We start from the raw sequence: 19225 nt of genomic DNA on the forward strand, positions 1-19225 counted from the left end.
GAACGTTTGGGGAATGTTCTGTGGTGTTTCTTACAGATGTTGTGCACAACATTTTAGGGAATGTTAGGAGAACATTCAAAGGATATTTCATAAAAATAAAAATAAATGTACAAAATGATTTTGTTAACAAAAACATTATTTTAATGTTTTTGGGATGTTAATCATCCTAAGACCCTAACTAGAACTTAAGGGGAATCTTAGCTAATGTTCAGGGAATGTTCCTAGTTTGCTAGGAAAGGATTTGAGCCACTGCACATTAAGTAGACAAAATGGCATCAGAGGACCCTAACTTCATTGCTGACATTTTACATTGTACTTATTCCGTGATTTATACCGATGACCTTTGTGATTTTGATGATTGTCAAGCATAATATATATATTGTTTTACAACTTAGAATATGCCATTCTATGCCTTTCTAGCTTACTTTTATCTCTTAAGTGCATTTGAAAAGTATTCAGACCCCTTGATTTTTTCCACATTTTGTTACGTTACAGCCTTATTCTAAAATGGATTAAATAAATACAAATCTTCATCAATCTACACACAACACCCCATAATGACAAAGCAAAAACAGGTTTTTAGGATTTTTTGAAAATGTTTTCAAATTCAAAAAAATATTTGCATCCTGTTTCTATTTATCATCCTTGAGATGTTTCTCCAACTTGATTGTCGTCAACGTGTGGTAAATTCAATTGATTGGACATGATTTGGAAAGGCACACACCTGTCAATATAAGGTCGCACAGTTGACAGTGTATGTCAGAGCAAAAACCAGGCCATGAGGTCAAAGGAATTGTCCGTAGAGCTCAGAGACAGGATTGTGTCAAGGCACAGATCTGGGGAAGGATACCAAACATTTCTGCAGCATTGCAAGAACACAGTGGCCTCCATCTTTCGTAAATGGAAGAGGTTTGGCACCACCAAGACTCTTCCTAGAGCTGGCTTCACTGCCAAACTGAGCAATGGGGGGAGAAGTGCCTTGGTCAGGGAAGTGACCAAGAACCTGATGGTCACTCTGACAGGGTTCCTCTGTGGTGATGGGAGAACCTTCCAGAAGGACAACCATCTGTGCAGCACTCCACCAATCAGGCCTTTATGGTACGGTGGCCAGACGAAAGTCACTCCTCAGTAAAAGGCACATGACAGTCGGCTTGTAGTTTGCCAAAGGCACCTAAACACTCTCTTTGGTCTGAATGGCAAGCGTCACGTGTGGAGGAAACATGGCACCATCCCGACGGTGAAGCATGGTGGTGGCAGCATCATGCTGTGGTGATTTTTTTCAGCAGCAGAAATTGGGAGACTAATCAGGATCGAGGCAAAGATGAACGGAGCAAAGTACAAAGAGATCCTTGATGAAAACCTGCTCCAGAGCATTCAGGACCTCGACTGGGGCGAAGGTTCACCTTCCAACAGGACAATGACCCTAAGCACACAGCAAAGACAACGCAGGAGTGGCTTCGGGACAAGTCTCAGAATGTCCTTGAGTGGCCCAGCCAGAGCCCGGACTTGAACCCCATCGAACATCTCTGGAGAGACCTTAAAATAGCTGTGCAGCGACGCTCACCATCCAACCTGACAGAGCTTGAGAGGATCTGCAGAGAAGAATGGGAAAAACTCCCCAAATACCGGTGTTTACTGAGTAAAGGGTCTGAAAACCTGTTTTTGCTTTGTTATTATCGGGTGTTGTGTGTACACTGATGAGTTAAAAAAAACAATTTAATCAATTTTAGAATAAGGCTGTAACGTAACAACATTTGGAAAAAGTCAAGGGGATCTTAATACTTTACGAATGCACTGTACGTACATTGCTTGAATTGCGCCTGCTCATAATACAGTAATATGCTCAAAACCCATAACCATTAAAGGTATAGTTCAAACAAATTGACATGATATTCCTCTTACCGTTGCTGCTGTCAATTTCAGTATTTTTGTGAACTACCCCTTTAAGTGGTATTGCGACCATTCCTTTGCTCATTGTACATGGTAAGAAGGACAAGACACAGAGAAAATAAAACAATCAAAAGACCAGATAAAGACAATCTCCCTTTTCAGGTTGAAAGGAGCATAAAACACGACTGGCTTATTTTCTTTATGACTATTGCCCATAAAAACGCACAGAAATTTGAATACTTTTAAATCCAACACTCGCTGTTTAAGACTCAGTCCCTGAAGGTAAAACAGTCTTGGGTATAGTATCAAGATGTCTAACTCTCATAAAATTCCACATATATTTAAAGAGAATATAGTGTGTCCACCCTCATTTTGAAGTCAGTAAGCTTGAGTCTCACATCATTTTCATGTTGAATTTACGTGGCGCATCGCCGGTTGGACTACTCTCACCTGCCTCCGCCTTACGCGGTACATACTCAATCTCTATGTTTGGCTTGACGTTGCCTTTTCCTCTGCTCCAGAGGAAGAGGATGACGAGACAGAAGAGGACGACGCCGAGGAACGAGATAAATCCCATGGTGGTGGCGATGATCAGAGTCTTCACGTCGAATGGGAAGGGAACCTGGGCCAGGGTCCCGTTGGCCCCGTCCTCGCTGGGCTGGTTGGAGATGAAAGCAAACGTCTTGTTGGGCTGGTGCGGCCAGTTGGGCGAGTAGCTGTGCACATGCAGGTGGGCAGGCTTGGTGTCATTCCCTGCGGCATTGCTGGCGATGCACAGGTAGGTACCGTTGTCCTGGATCTGGGCGTAGCGCACCTCTAGCGTGCCCTCGGGGGACACGCTGAGACGCCCCACGGACTTGGTGGTGATGAACTGCTTCTTGGGGGACAGCCACATGATCACGGGGGCTGGGTCGCCGTCCGCCTGGCATGGGTAATGGACCGTTGTGCCCTCGTCTACGTGCCTCTGCAGTGCCTTGTGGTCTTGTATCCTGGACTTCTGGCAGGTGAAGGAATCGGAGGGGAGGATGTCGGGGAAGTCTTTGAACTCCTTGCCCTGCACGGCCTCGGGCAAAGAGCAGGAGGGCTGCTGCCGGTTGAAGTTGAGCCTCCAGCGGCGACGGAAGACCCAGAGCAGTCGGCAGTCGCAGGCCAGTGGGTTCCCGTACAGTGCCAGGGTCTCCAGGTTCCCCACGGAGTGAAACGCGGATTCCTCCAGGGTGCTCAGGCTATTGCTGGATACGTTGAGGACTCGGAGATGGTTCAAGCCCCAGAAGGAGTAGGGCTCGATTGTGGCTAATCTCCCTCCTACCAAGTGGAAGGCCTGAAGCCTCATTAGATTGTGCAGCTTGTTCCCCTCCACCGTGTGAATGGGATTAAAAGACAAGTTGAGAAAGAGAAGGTGCCCAAGGTGTCGGATGGCCTGGTAAGGGATGGCGGTGAGGTTACAGTTTGTGATGGTCAGGGAGGTGATGTTGAGGCCGTACAGGCATTTGGAAGTCATGGTGTCCAGGTAGGGCCAGTAGGAGATCTCTAACACCCTCAGGCGTTCAAGCCTCTTGAAGGAGTAATCCCTGACGGCATTGACGGTGAGGTGGCGTAGTCGCAGGGACAGCAGGTTGTGCAGATGGCTCAGGGCCTCAGTGGGCACCGACGTCAGGTTGCACCGCTCCATGGTCAACTGTTCCAGGCTGCTGAGGCCGTGGAACGCTCGGTGAGAGATGAACACCAGGTCGTTATCGCCGACTTCCAGAGCCTTCAGATTGTACAGCTCCTGGAACATGTAGTCCAGCAGGATGACAATTCTGTTCTCGCTAATGTCCAGCTGGGTGAGGTTGCTGAGGCCTGTGAACACTCCCAACTGGATTAGCTTAAGCTGGTTGTTGCGCAGCCCCAGAGTCCGCAAGCCGACAAGGTTGCTAAAAGCCCCGGGCTCCATGGAAGAGATATTGTTCTCATTGAGCTGCAGCTCCTCCAGCTGTGGGTAGTTGATGAACTCCTCAGGCCCCAGGCTTTTCAGACGGTTCTTGCTGAGGTCCAGTAGTTTCGTCTCGATGGGGATGCCCTCGGGAAACGAGGCCAGCCTCCGTCGATGGCACACCACGGAACGTTCCTGAGCATTACACTCACAGCGGGACGGGCAGCCGGTGGTGGAGCCGGAGAGGACAGTGCCCAGCATTAGGACCAGGATGGGCTGCCAGCACGCCACCAGGTAGCTGTGCCCACCTGCCTCCCCGGACACCATTCTACTGCTTACCTGCGGAGACAGAAGTAAGAGGGATGGTTGGCACATTTAAAGGAGAACTAAATGTATAAACACATTTTTTAAAATATATTATTTTGTCAGGTTTGACGCTTATCTCCTGAAGTATTATTGATATAAAAAACATTTGTGTTTATTTAACAAACAATACTTTAGCCACACAACAGACAAAAATCATAACTCTTGCCCAGAAGATGATGTCACGGGGCTACATTCGCCTCAGATTTGGACTAAAGGCTCTGGGTTAGACAAGTGGTATAAATATCAGGTGAAATACCAGAAGGTGAACAGAAAACCTCAGATTTCCTTTCACAACAAAAATCTTCTTCAAACTATTCATGTGGTGTTTAGTACCTACGCCACTCACAGAGGACACATCTGAATTACAGCTTTAATTGGTTTTTTATGCAATAAACGACAAAGCTCAAATTAGTCCTTTTCACTTCCGATTAGGCTCTCTCATAAACCTCAATCAACTAAATGAAGTAGACAAAGTATTTACAGCCATAAACAAATGTCAGTTTAATTGACAAATTATGGAGAGATACCTACTTCCAATGTGAAAGAGAATTATGCCAGGCTTGTATGGAACACAATGTAGTGTTCTGTACAATTGCCTGGAGGACCTTGTACTCTAGACTCTCTGTCTATTCCGATTGCAGGTTACTCTTCTCTGTTACTCTTCTCTTATCTGTGTGTCACGGTCCTAAACACCAACTGCTGCTCTATCGACATAGGACTGTAAGTCTTCTGTAAACCCCAAAGAACTACTGTCCATCCAACCGTGAGGGACAGATACATTCTTTATCCTGGCTTTATGAACTCTTCATCTGCTGGCTGAGGGAGAAATGGGCTGCCTTGTGGGCTCCAGGGTCTGTCAGTTACTGTTCGAGATGTTAGAAGCACCTCGAGTCACCTGTCAATCTCCCTGTGACAAGTAGTTGGAATGAGAAATAGTTTACCGAAATGTGCTTTAATTCAATGGATTAAAAGGCGTGAATAAACAAGTGTGCTGCCTGCAACTAAACACAACACTACCATGCGGCTGGCTGGCGAGCTGTCGACCTTGGAGTGATATACAACGGAGATTGCTGCAGAGAAGTGATAAACGGAGAGAGAGAGAGAATGTTTAAACCCTTATTTGCTTTCGACTCAGGGGCGTTTTAACTTGCAAAAGCCTTCAAGCTCTGGTTCCCACATCGATCATACAATTTGAGGCTCATCCATGTCTGTGGGATGTGCTCTGTGAAGAAGCCATGCTAAGTGAGAATAATAGCTCTCTGGACATTCTCTTTATTGAGAGGTCTTTATTTGACAGTCAAGCTAAACATCTGTACCATCCATCAATATGTGCTAATGTTGCTAAATGTCCCTAAAGGACAGGGTAAATGTCACTGTCCTCAAACCATTTCACTGACTCCTGGCTAAAGCCCACAGAGACCGAGAGGAAGAAAGGCTGTCTGCACAGTGCAACAAGAATCTACAAACTCAAAAGTCAATCAGAAATACTGTTTGTTTCTCCCCAATGTGCATGGTGAAAGAAAAGTTCCCAAGTCCAAAAACATCTGATGAAATATATGCTACAGGGAGGCTCACTTGTATGCAAGTAATGTAGGCATATATACATACTGAACATACAGTAACTAACCAAACATTGTGGTTTCACTAGACTGTACATTTCTCCTGGGACAGATACTAAACATGTTCACTAGACTGTACATTTCTCCTGGGACAGATACTAAACATGTACACTAGACTGTACATTTCTCCTGAGACAGATACTAAACATGTTAACTAGACTGTACATTTCTCCTGGGACAGATACTAAACATGTTCACTAGACTGTACATTTCTCCTGGGACAGATACTAAACATGTTCACTAGACTGTACATTTCTCCAGGGACAGATACTAAACATGTTCACTAGACTGTACATTTCTCCAGGGACTAAACATGTTCACTAGACTGTACATTTCTCCTGGGACAGATACTAAACATGTTCACTAGACTGTACATTTCTCCTGGGACAGATACTAAACATGTTCACTAGACTGTACATTTCTCCAGGGACTAAACATGTTCACTAGACTGTACATTTCTCCTGGGACAGATACTAAACATGTTCACTAGACTGTACATTTCTCCTGGGACAGATACTAAACATGTTCACTAGACTGTACATTTCTCCTGGGACAGATACTAAACATGTTCACTAGACTGTACATTTCTCCTGGGACAGATACTAAACATGTTCACTAGACTGTACATTTCTCCTGGGACAGATACTAAACATGTTCACTAGACTGTACATTTCTCCAGGGACTAAACATGTTCACTAGACTGTACATTTCTCCTGGGACAGATACTAAACATGTTCACTAGACTGTACATTTCTCCTGGGACAGATACTAAACATGTTCACTAGACTGTACATTTCTCCTGGGACAGATACTAAACATGTTCACTAGACTGTACATTTCTCCTGGGACAGATACTAAACATGTTCACTAGACTGTACATTTCTCCAGGGACTAAACATGTTCACTAGACTGTACATTTCTCCTGGGACAGATACTAAACATGTTAACTAGACTGTACATTTCTCCTGGGACAGATACTAAACATGTTAACTAGACTGTACATTTCTCCTGGGACAGATACTAAACATGTTCACTAGACTGTACATTTCTCCTGGGACAGATACTAAACATGTTCACTAGACTGTACATTTTTCCTGGGACAGATACTAAACATGTTCACTAGACTGTACATTTCTCCTGGGACAGATACTAAACATGTTCACTAGACTGTACATTTCTCCTGGGACAGATACTAAACATGTTCACTAGACTGTACATTTCTCCAGGGACTAAACATGTTCACTAGACTGTACATTTCTCCAGGGACTAAACATGTTCACTAGACTGTACATTTCTCCTGGGACAGATACTAAACATGTTCACTAGACTGTACATTTCTCCTGGGACAGATACTAAACATGTTCACTAGACTGTACATTTCTCCTGGGACAGATACTAAACATGTTCACTAGACTGTACATTTCTCCTGGGACTAAACATGTTCACTAGACTGTACATTTCTCCAGGGACTAAACATGTTCACTAGACTGTACATTTCTCCTGGGACAGATACTAAACATGTTCACTAGACTGTACATTTCTCCTGTGAGAGATACTAAACATGTTAACTAGACTGTACATTTCTCCTGGGACAGATACTAAACATGTTCACTAGACTGTACATTTCTCCAGGGACTAAACATGTTCACTAGACTGTACATTTCTCCTGGGACAGACCTAAACATGTTCACTAGACTGTACATTTCTCCAGGGACTAAACATGTTCACTAGACTGTACATTTCTCCTGGGACAGATACTAAACATGTTCACTAGACTGTACATTTCTCCTGGGACAGATACTAAACATGTTCACTAGACTGTACATTTCTCCAGTGACTAAACATGTTAACTAGACTGTACATTTCTCCTGGGACAGATACTAAACATGTTAACTAGACTGTACATTTCTCCTGGGACTAAACATGTTCACTAGACTGTAAATTTCTCCTGGGACAGATACTAAACATGTTAACTAGACTGTACATTTCTCCTGGGACAGATACTAAACATGTTCACTAGACTGTACATTTCTCCTGGGACTAAACATGTTCACTAGACTGTACATTTCTCCTGGGACAGATACTAAACATGTTAACTAGACTGTACATTTCTCCTGGGACAGATACTAAACATGTTCACTAGACTGTACATTTCTCCTGGGACTAAACATGTTCACTAGACTGTACATTTCTCCAGGGACAGATACTAAACATGTTCACTAGACTGTACATTTCTCCTGGGACAGATACTAAACATGTTAACTAGACTGTACATTTCTCCAGGGACTAAACATGTTCACTAGACTGTACATTTCTCCAGGGACAGATACTAAACATGTTCACTAGACTGTACATTTCTCCTGGGACAGATACTAAACATGTTCACTAGACTGTACATTTCTCCTGGGACAGATACTAAACATGTTCACTAGACTGTACATTTCTCCTGGGACTAAACATGTTCACTAGACTGTACATTTCTCCTGGGACAGATACTAAACATGTTCACTAGACTGTACATTTCTCCTGGGACAGATACTAAACATGTTCACTAGACTGTACATTTCTCCTGGGACAGATACTAAACATGTTCACTAGACTGTACATTTCTCCTGGGACTAAACATGTTCACTAGACTGTACATTTCTCCTGGGACTAAACATGTTCACTAGACTGTACATTTCTCCTGGGACAGATACTAAACATGTTAACTAGACTGTACATTTCTCCTGGGACAGATACTAAACATGTTCACTAGACTGTACATTTCTCCAGGGACTAAACATGTTCACTAGACTGTACATTTCTCCTGGGACAGATACTAAACATGTTCACTAGACTGTACATTTCTCCTGGGACTAAACATGTTCACTAGACTGTACATTTCTCCTGGGACTAAACATGTTCACTAGACTGTACATTTCTCCAGGGACTAAACATGTTCACTAGACTGTACATTTCTCCTGGGACAGATACTAAACATGTTCACTAGACTGTACATTTCTCCAGGGACTAAACATGTTCACTAGACTGTACATTTCTCCAGGGACTAAACATGTTCACTAGACTGTACATTTCTCCTGGGACAGATACTAAACATGTTCACTAGACTGTACATTTCTCCTGGGACAGATACTAAACATGTTCACTAGACTGTACATTTCTCCTGGGACAGATACTAAACATGTTCACTAGACTGTACATTTCTCCTGGGACAGATACTAAACATGTTCACTAGACTGTACATTTCTCCTGGGACTAAACATGTTCACTAGACTGTACATTTCTCCTGGGACTAAACATGTTCACTAGACTGTACATTTCTCCAGGGACAGATACTAAACATGTTAACTAGACTGTACATTTCTCCTGGGACTAAACATGTTCACTAGACTGTACATTTCTCCAGGGACAGATACTAAACATGTTAACTAGACTGTACATTTCTCCTGGGACTAAACATGTTAACTAGACTGTACATTTCTCCTGGGACAGATACTAAACATGTTAACTAGACTGTACATTTCTCCTGGGACTAAACATGTTCACTAGACTGTACATTTCTCCAGGGACTAAACATGTTAACTAGACTGTACATTTCTCCTGGGACAGATACTAAACATGTTCACTAGACTGTACATTTCTCCAGGGACAGATTCCTGGACATAAACGAATGATCAAAGGGTCCATTTTAGGACCACGGTAACCACAGTAACCAAAACTATGTGGCACATACCATATCCACCCATTATGCCATCATTGACTTGAATAGGGAGGCTTGTTCTATGGATTCTAGTTCTATGGCACATGCTGCATTTGGCTTCCAAGAGTGGCTGCGGTCGACATCATATTTAACCACTGGGCAGTACAGCAAGATTTCATGGTTTCTGTGGTTTATGAAGTAGTAAGCTAACCATTCTTGTTAAACATTTCTGTGGTCTCCGATGCATTCTCCAAAAGATAAATACTCTAGGAAGTATTTCACTTTGACCTACAGACATCTGTTTTTCAGGTATTTCTGAGAAACACTCCATTACTGTTTAATGAAAGTATAATACGCCAGTAGTACTACGCACTAGATCAGTACCACAGCTCTACCTCGACTGGGTTTCCCCCAGCGAGAGGAGCAAAATGATGAGTGTACAGTAGAGAGTTGTACAAAGCTGTCCAGGTTGTAGAGTATGAATGGGAAGTATCAAATGGAACAGAAACAGTCTCCTGCCAGAGAGCCGGCATGTCGTCACTGCTGATAAGTGGTGGTACTGAATCAGCATATAAACAGCTTGAACTCACACAGAGGAGAAGTGAGGGAGCTCATTCCCTGCAACGCATAATGGTTTTTCAAGAGTGCTTCAATTGTTCGACGGAAGTGCCCGATAGTATCTCTCGTTGCGCAACTTGTGTCACATAGTTGTACGATTAACAAAACAGACGTGACAGTAGGATGAGAGGGATTCTGCTGGTAGCCGCGTGGTAACACCAATTACACCTTACAAATGCCAGACGGAGAGAAAATAGTGCCATTAGGACAGTTGGGACTGTTCTTTTAGCAGGACCAGCGACCCAGTAGGTCTAACTGTCTTCTACATTTCTCCTCCAATCTAGATTCACATTTTTCAAAGGGCTGTACAGTGACAGTATACACAACTCCTGTAATACAACCAAATCTACTTTGTTGGTTTCAAACTGCAAGAACATGTTTCAACCTTTCCCCATACAGTATTATTGTGTGGCTTGTGAATGGATAGATCAGGTTGGTTTAAAAGCATTCACAGACCTCCACCCAACCTAATTGAGGGTTTGGAATATGCCACACAATATAGATGAGAATTGAACCTTGGGTTCATGAATGTATTGGGTTGATGACTGTGAAATCTCACTGATGCTAATTGAGGGTTTGGAATATGTCACACAATCAAACATCTATTAGATATCTGATAGAGGAAATGGCTGGTCTTTATCGAGCCCAGACAGGACAACAGTCTACCAGCCGAGGAAAATAAAAAGGACGAAGGAGACATTTTGATATTTCAACTGATAAAAGCACTCGAATGTAAATGTTGTGATGTCATTTCGAAACTGTGATGAAATGCCAAACACAATGAGTCAAAGATGGTCTGGAATAACAACTCGCTAACACATGACTAAGGCTGCATTTACGCAGGCAGACCAATTCTGATCTTTTGCTAAGAATTGCTCTTTTGACCAACTCTTAACTGGGCATAACTGGGCATAAGATCAGAATTGGGCTGCCTGTGTAAACAGTATGTATGTGTATCGCCCACTGCATGTCCAGACAATAACATGGACGTGTGGATGAAAGGCATTGCTGTGCTTTGATGCTTTAGTTGTATCCTAACCTAAAGTCATGCAGCCTTATTTGATGTTTTGTCTTCCTGTGAAAATGCATTACAGAGAGAATGGTTACATGGATATTTTACTGTATTATGTCATCTGGGATTCACTTGCAAAAGTTTGTATTTTTATTTGTTATTTTATATGGGGCAGAAATAAACCAAACAATGTAATTGAAATAACCCTTAAAATTAAAATGACAAGAGAACCCATTACCAATGTTGCTTTCTGTCTCAAATCACTTTGCATGTTTGTATTGGAGTTTAGTGCATGATCTCATTTCTTTCCACTTTGGAGGAAATTCAACCCATAAAAACAGGAAATTCAACCCCTCTCTCCACCTCCTTCTCTCTCTGTTTCCATCTCCATCTCTCTCTCCCTGCCTCTCTCCCTGTCTCCACCTCCCTCTCTCCCTGTTTCCATCTCTCTCTCCCTGCCTCTCTCCCTGTCTCTCCATCCCCCACTCCCTTTCTCCACCTCCCTCTCTCCCTGTCTCTCCATCCCTCTCTCCCTGTCTCTCCATCCCTCTCTCCCTGTTTCTCCATCTCTCTCTCCCTGTCTCTCCATCCCTCTCTCCCTGTCTCTCCATCCCTCTCTCCCTGTCTCCACCTCCATCTCTCCACCTCCCTCTCTCCCTGTTTCTCCATCTCTCTCTCTCTCCCTGATTCTCCATCTCTCACTCCCTGTCTCTCCATCCCTCTCTCCTTGTCTCTCCATCACTCTCTCCATGTCCTCTTAATAATGACCTTGGGAGGAAGCACAGTGGACCTTCCTCTTCCTCCTCTCTCCTGCAGTTGTAGGACTGCTAGCCCTTTCCTCTCGACCTCTTGTTCTCATCCCATTCTGACACATTTTTCTCTCTACCATCCGTCCCCCCCTCTCTCTCCTGGTAGATGCAGCTGAGCAAGGAAGCTGGTTATCACAGGCAGTGGTCCACTTGCACTGTGAATGTCTATACATTCCCTGTCTATACAGAACCACATAGAACCTGTTCCTCCATCCCTCTCTCCCTGTCTCCACCTCCCTCTATCCGTCTCTCTATCCCTCTCTCCCTGTCTCTCCATCCCTCTCTCCCTGTCTCTCCATCCCTCTCTCCCTGCCCTCTTTCCCTGTCTCCACCTCCCTCTCTCCCTGTTTCTCCATCTTTCTCTCAGTCTCTCCATCTCTCTCTCCCTGTCTCTCCATCCCTCTCTCCCTGTCTTTCCATCCCTCTCTCCATGTCCTCTTAATAATGACCTTGGGAGGAAGCACAGTGGACCTTCCTCGTCTTCCTCTCTCCTGCAGTTGTAGGACTGCTAGCCCTTTCCTCTCTGGACCTCTCGTTCTCATCACATTCTGACACATTTTTCTCTCTACCATCCATCCCCCCCTCTCTCTCCTGTAAGATGCAGCTGAGCAAGGAAGCTGGTTATCACAGGGAGTGGTCCACTTACACTGTGAATGTCTACACATTCCCTGTCTATACAGAAGCACATAGAACCATGACTACATGGAACTCTATTCCACATCAAGTAACTCATGCAAGCGGTACATTTTTATTTAAAAAAGAGATAAAAAACACACCTTATGGAACAGCGGGGACTGTGAAGAAACACAAACAGGCACAGACACATGCGCACACACACACACACATACACACACACACACGATGACACAATTGTGTATTGTAGATATGTGGTAGTAGAGTAGTGGCCTGAGGGCACACACTTAATGTGTTGTGGATGTATTGTAATGTTTTTTTAAATTGTATAATTCCCTTAATTTTGCTGGACCCCAGGAAGAGCAGCTGCTGTCTTGGCAGCTATTGGGGATCCATAATAAATCCAAATACTATTCTATGACCTATGAGCCTAATTTTTCAAGGCTAACTATTCAAGGCTAACTATTCAATGCTAACTATTCAAGGCTAACTATTCAATGCCAACTAGTTGATTCACTGATGTGGTCATCCTGTCTGGGTCTGGGTTGTCTCCTGACCCCTCCTGTCTCAAGCCTCCAGTATTTATGCTGCAGTAGTTTATGTGTCGGGGGGGCTAGGGTCAGTTTGTTATATCTGGAGTACTTCTCCTGTCCTATTCGGTGTCCTGTGTGAATCTAAGTGTGCGTTCTCTAATTCTCTCCTTCTCTCTTTCTTTCTCTCTCTTGGAGGACCTGAGCCCTAGGACCATGCCCCAGGACTACCTGACATGATGACTCCTTGCTGTCCCCAGTCCACCTGGCCGTGCTGCTGCTCCAGTTTCAACTGACCTGAGCCCTAGGACCATGCCCCAGGACTACCTGACATGATGACTCCTTGCTGTCCCCAGTCCACCTGACCGTGCTGCTGCTCCAGTTTCAACTGTTCTGCCTTATTATTATTTGACCATGCTGGTCATTTATGAACATTTGAACATCTTGGCCATGTTCTGTTATAATCTCCACCCGGCACAGCCAGAAGAGGACTGGCCACCCCACATAGCCTGGTTCCTCTCTAGGTTTCTTCCTAGGTTTGGGCCTTTCTAGGGAGTTTTTCCTAGCCACCGTGCTTCTACACCTGCATTGCTTGCTGTTTGGGGTTTTAGGCTGGGTTTCTGTACAGCACTTGGAGATATCAGCTGATGTACGAAGGGCTATATAAATAAATTTGATTTGATTTGATTTGATTTGAACTATTCAAGGCTAACTATTCAAGGCTAACTATTCAATGCTAACTATTCAAGGCTTAATATTCAATGCAAACTATTCAAGGCTTAATATTCAATGCTAACTATTCAAGGCTAACTATTCAATGCTAACTATTCAATTCAATGCTAACTATTCAATGCTAACTATTAAATGCTAACTATTCAAGGCTAACTATTCAATTCAATGCTAACTATTCAATGCTAACTATTAAATGCTAACTATTCAAGGCTAACTATTCAATGCTAACTATTCAATGCTAACTATTCAAGGCTTAATATTCAAGGCTAACTATTCAATGCTAACTATTCAAGGCTTAATATTCAATGCTAACTATTCAAGCCTTAATATTCAAGGCTTAATATTCAAGGCTAACTATTCAATGCTAACTATTCAAGGCTTAATATTCAAGGCTAATTATTCAATGCTAACTATTCAAGGCTTAATATTCAAGGCTTAATATTCAAGGCTAACTATTCAATGCTAACTATTCAAGGCTTAATATTCAAGGCTTAATATTCAAGGCTTAATATTCAAGGCTAACTATTCAATGCTAACTATTCAAGGCTTAATATGGCTTAAAATGTACAGTCAATAACACAATAGAAAAAGTCTATATACAGTGTGTGCAAATGGCGTGAGGAGGCAAGGCAATAAATAGGCCAAAGTAGCGAAGTAATTACAACTTAGCAAATTAACACTGGAGTGATAGATGTGCAGATGATGATGTGCAAGTAGAAATACTGGTGTACAACAGAGAAAAAAGTAAATAAAAACAATATGGGGGATGAGGCAGGTAGATTGGATGGGCTATTTACAGATGGGCAGTGCAGCGATTGGTAAGCTGCTCAGATAGCTGATGCTTAAAGTTAGTGAGGGAGATATAAGTCTCCAACTTCAGCGATTTTTGCAATTCGTTCCAGTCATTGGCAGCAGAGAACTGAAAGGAAAGGCGGTTAAAGGAGGTGTTGGCTTTGGGGATGACCAGTGAGATATTCCTGCTGGCGTGCTACGGGTGGGTGTTGTTATTATGACCAGTGACTTTTCAAGGCTAACTATTCAAGGCTAACTATTCAAGGCTAACTATTCAAGGCTTAATATTCAAGGCTGTCTATTCAAAGAAAACTATTCAAGGCAAAATATTCAAAACTAACTATAGCAAACAACCTTACACAACATACTATAGATGAGACAACTTGGCCTATTGTGTCAGCTGTGCAAATAAGGATAGTTGTCAATCATTCACTACATGTTTTCAATCATTCACAACACATGAAGTATGAAGGATTTTCTTTGACTTTGTAACAGAGAAATGGGAACACCGTCAGCACGCAACATATTTCCACATTTCCACTTGTCGGAACACAAAACGCAAACAACATGTCGGATGTTGTTATTCCTCTTCCCCTTCCACACAAATTGGTAACATAGTGACTGACCTTCAAGGCAAGAAAAAATATTGATTTTACAGGCAGCAATTCTGCTATGCTGGGCATCAACACTGTAGATGACTCAGTATGCCTATCAGTGAAAACCAGGGTATTAAAAGAGGTTGATACTTCTAATTGATACTTTCCTGCTTCAAAATCCCTTTACCAAATTACTCAAATTATTGGACCAAATAATACTTAGACAGTTGTTAAAATGAATCCCATCTAAATAAATCAAAAGGTCTGTCAAAGGTACTGACACATGAAGTGTAACCAATAAGTCAGGTTGGGTAAGCCTCACATCTCAATGATGCTGTAATACCATGAAGCTAATGAGTTAGCCTCACATCTCAATGATGCTGTAATATCATGAAGCTAATGAGTTAGCCTCACATCTCAATGATACTGTAATACCATGAAGCTAATGAGTTAGCCTCACATCTCAATGATGCTGTAATACCATGAAGCTAATGAGTTAGCCTCACATCTCAATGATGCTGTGATATCATGAAGCTAATGAGTTAGCCTCACATCTCAATGATACTGTAATACCATGAAGCTAATGAGTTAGCCTCACATCTCAATGATGCTGTAATACCATGAAGCTAATGAGTTAGCCTCACATCTCAATGATACTGTAATACCATGAAGCTAATGAGTTAGCCTCACATCTCAATGATACTGTAAATCCATGAAGCTAATGAGTTAGCCTCACATCTCAATGATGCTGTAATATCATGAAGCTAATGAGTTAGCCTCACATCTCAATGATGCTGTAATATCATGAAGCTAATGAGTTAGCCTCACATCTCAATTATGCTGTAATATCATGAAGCTAATGAGTTAGCCTCACATCTCAATGATACTGTAATACCATGAAGCTATTGAGTTAGCCTCACATCTCAATGATGCTGTAATACCATGAAGCTAATGAGTTAGCCTCATATCTCAATGATACTGTAATACCATGAAGCTAATGAGTTAGCCTCACATCTCAATGATGCTGTAATATCATGAAGCTAATGAGTTAGCCTCACATCTCAATGATGCTGTAATATCATGAAGCTAATGAGTTAGCCTCACATCTCAATGATACTGTAATATCATGAAGCTAATGAGTTAGCCTCACGTCTCAATGATACTGTAATACCATGAAGCTAATGAGTTAGCCTCACATCTCAATGATACTGTACTGTAATACCATGAAGCTAATGAGTTAGCCTCGCGTCTCAATGATACTGTACTGTAATACCATGAAGCTAATGAGTTAGCCTCACGTCTCAATGATACTGTACTGTAATACCATGAAGCTAATGAGTTGGCCTCACATATCAGTGATACTGTAATACCATGAAGCTAATGAGTTAGCCTCACGTCTCAATGATACTGTAATACCATGAAGCTAATGAGTTAGCCTCACATCTCAATGATACTGCAATACCATGAAGCTAATGAGTTAGCCTCACGTCTCAATGATACTGTAATACCATGAAGCTAATGAGTTAGCCTCACATCTCAATGATACTGTAATACCATGAAGCTAATGAGTTAGCCTCACATCTCAATGATGCTGTAATACCATGAAGCTAATGAGTTAGCCTCACATCTCAATGATACAGTGCCTTGCGAAAGTATTCGTCCCCATTGAACTTTGCGACCTTTTGCCACATTTCAGGCTTCAAACATAAAGATATAAAACTGAATGTTTTTGTGAAGAATCAACAACAAGTGGGACACAATCATTAAGTGGAACGACATTTATTGGATATTTCAAACTTTTTTAACAAATTAAAAACTGAAAAATTGGGCGTGCAAAATTATTCAGCACCTTTACTTTCAGTGCAGCAAACTCTCTCCAGAAGTTCAGTGAGGATCTCTGAATGATCCAATGTTGACCTAAATGACTAATGATGATAAATACAATCCACCTGTGTGTAATCAAGTCTCCGTATAAATGCACCTGCACTGTGATAGTCTCAGAGGTCCGTCAAAAGCGCAGAGAACATCATGAAGAACAAGGAACACACCAGGCAGGTCCGAGATACTGTTGTGAAGAAGTTTAAAGCCGGATTTGGATACAAAAATATTTCCCAAGCTTTAAACATCCCAAGGAGCACTGTGCAAGCGATAATATTGAAATGGAAGGAGTATCAGACCACTGCAAATCTACCAAGACCTGGCCGTCCCTCTAAACTTTCAGCTCATACAAGGAGAAGACTGATCAGAGATGCAGCCAAGAGGCCCATAATCACTCTGGATGAACTGCAGAGATCTACAGCTGAGGTGGGAGACTCTGTCCATAGGACAACAATCAGTTGTATATTGCACAAATCTGGCCTTTATGGAAGAGTGGCAAGAAGAAAGCCGTTTCTTAAAGATATCCATAAAAAGTGTTGTTTAAAGTTTGCCACAAGCCACCTGGGAGACACACCAAACATGTGGAAGAAGGTGCTCTGGTCAGATGAAACCAAAATGGAACTTTTTGGCAACAATGCAAAACGTTATGTTTGGCGTAAAAGCAACACAGCTGAACACACCATCCCCACTGTCAAACATGGTGGTGGCAGCATCATGGTTTGGGCCTTCTTTTCTTCAGCAGGGACAGGGAAGATGGTTAAAATTGATGGGAAGATGGATGGAGCCAAATACAGGACCATTCTGGAAGAAAACCTGATGGAGTCTGCAAAAGACCTGAGACTGGGACGGAGATTTGTCTTCCAACAAGACAATGATCCAAAACATAAAGCAAAATCTACAATGGAATGGTTCAAAAATAAACATATCCAGGTGTTAGAATGGCCAAGTCAAAGTCCAGACCTGAATCCAATCGAGAATCTGTGGAAAGAACTGAAAACTGCTGTTCACAAATGCTCTCCATCCAACCTCACTGAGCTCAAGCTGTTTTGCAAGGAGGAATGGGAAAAAATGCCAGTCTCTCGATGTGCAAAGCTGATAGAGACATACCCCAAGCGACTTACAGCTGTAATCGCAGCAAAAGGTGGCGCTACAAAGTATTAACTTAAGGGGGCTGAATAATTTTGCACGCCCAATTTTTCAGTTTTTGATTTGTTAAAAAAGTTTGAAATATCCAATAAATGTCGTTCCACTTCATGATTGTGTCCCACTTGTTGTTGATTCTTCACAAAAAAATACAGTTTTATATCTTTATGTTTGAAGCCTGAAATGTGGCAAAAGGTCGCAAAGTGCAATGGGGCCGAATACTTTCGCAAGGCACTGTACTGTAATACCATGAAGCTAATGAGTTAGCCTCACATCTCAATGATGCTGTAATATCATGAAGCTAATGAGTTAGCCTCACATCTCAATTATGCTGTAATATCATGAAGCTAATGAGTTAGCCTCACATCTCAATGATGCTGTAATATCATGAAGCTAATGAGTTAGCCTCACATCTCAATGATGCTGTAATATCATGAAGCTAATGAGTTAGCCTCACATCTCAATTATGCTGTAATATCATGAAGCTAATGAGTTAGCCTCACATCTCAATGATACTGTAATACCATGAAGCTAATGAGTTAGCCTCACATCTCAATGATGCTGTAATACCATGAAGCTAATGAGTTAGCCTCACATCTCAATGATACTGTAATACCATGAAGCTAATGAGTTAGCCTCACATCTCAATGATGCTGTAATACCATGAAGCTAATGAGTTAGCCTCACATCTCAATGATACTGCAATACCATGAAGCTAATGAGTTAGCCTCACATCTCAATGATACTGTAATACCATGAAGCTAATGAGTTAGCCTCACATCTCAATGATACTGTAATACCATGAAGCTAATGAGTTAGCCTCACATCTCAATGATGCTGTAATATCATGAAGCTAATGAGTTAGCCTCACATCTCAATGATGCTGTAATATCATGAAGCTAATGAGTTAGCCTCACATCTCAATTATGCTGTAATATCATGAAGCTAATGAGTTAGCCTCACATCTCAATGATACTGTAATACCATGA

At 42.3% G+C, this 19225-nt stretch overlaps 1 protein-coding gene across 1 annotated transcript in view; it reads right to left on the minus strand.

The window, feature by feature from the left end:
• Positions 1-1552: 1552 nt before the first annotated feature.
• LOC110511254 (leucine-rich repeat and immunoglobulin-like domain-containing nogo receptor-interacting protein 1-B) overlaps positions 1553-19225 on the minus strand; it is a 35687-nt gene continuing 18014 nt past the window's right edge. The window contains exon 2 of the mRNA XM_036964160.1: positions 1553-4144. Coding sequence (XP_036820055.1) covers positions 2285-4144 — 1860 coding nt within the window. The 3' untranslated portion in view covers positions 1553-2284. The remainder of the gene's footprint in view (positions 4145-19225) is intronic.

This window comes from Oncorhynchus mykiss, chromosome 26, assembly GCF_013265735.2.
Source record: "Oncorhynchus mykiss isolate Arlee chromosome 26, USDA_OmykA_1.1, whole genome shotgun sequence".
Classification (NCBI taxonomy): Eukaryota; Metazoa; Chordata; class Actinopteri; order Salmoniformes; family Salmonidae; genus Oncorhynchus; species Oncorhynchus mykiss.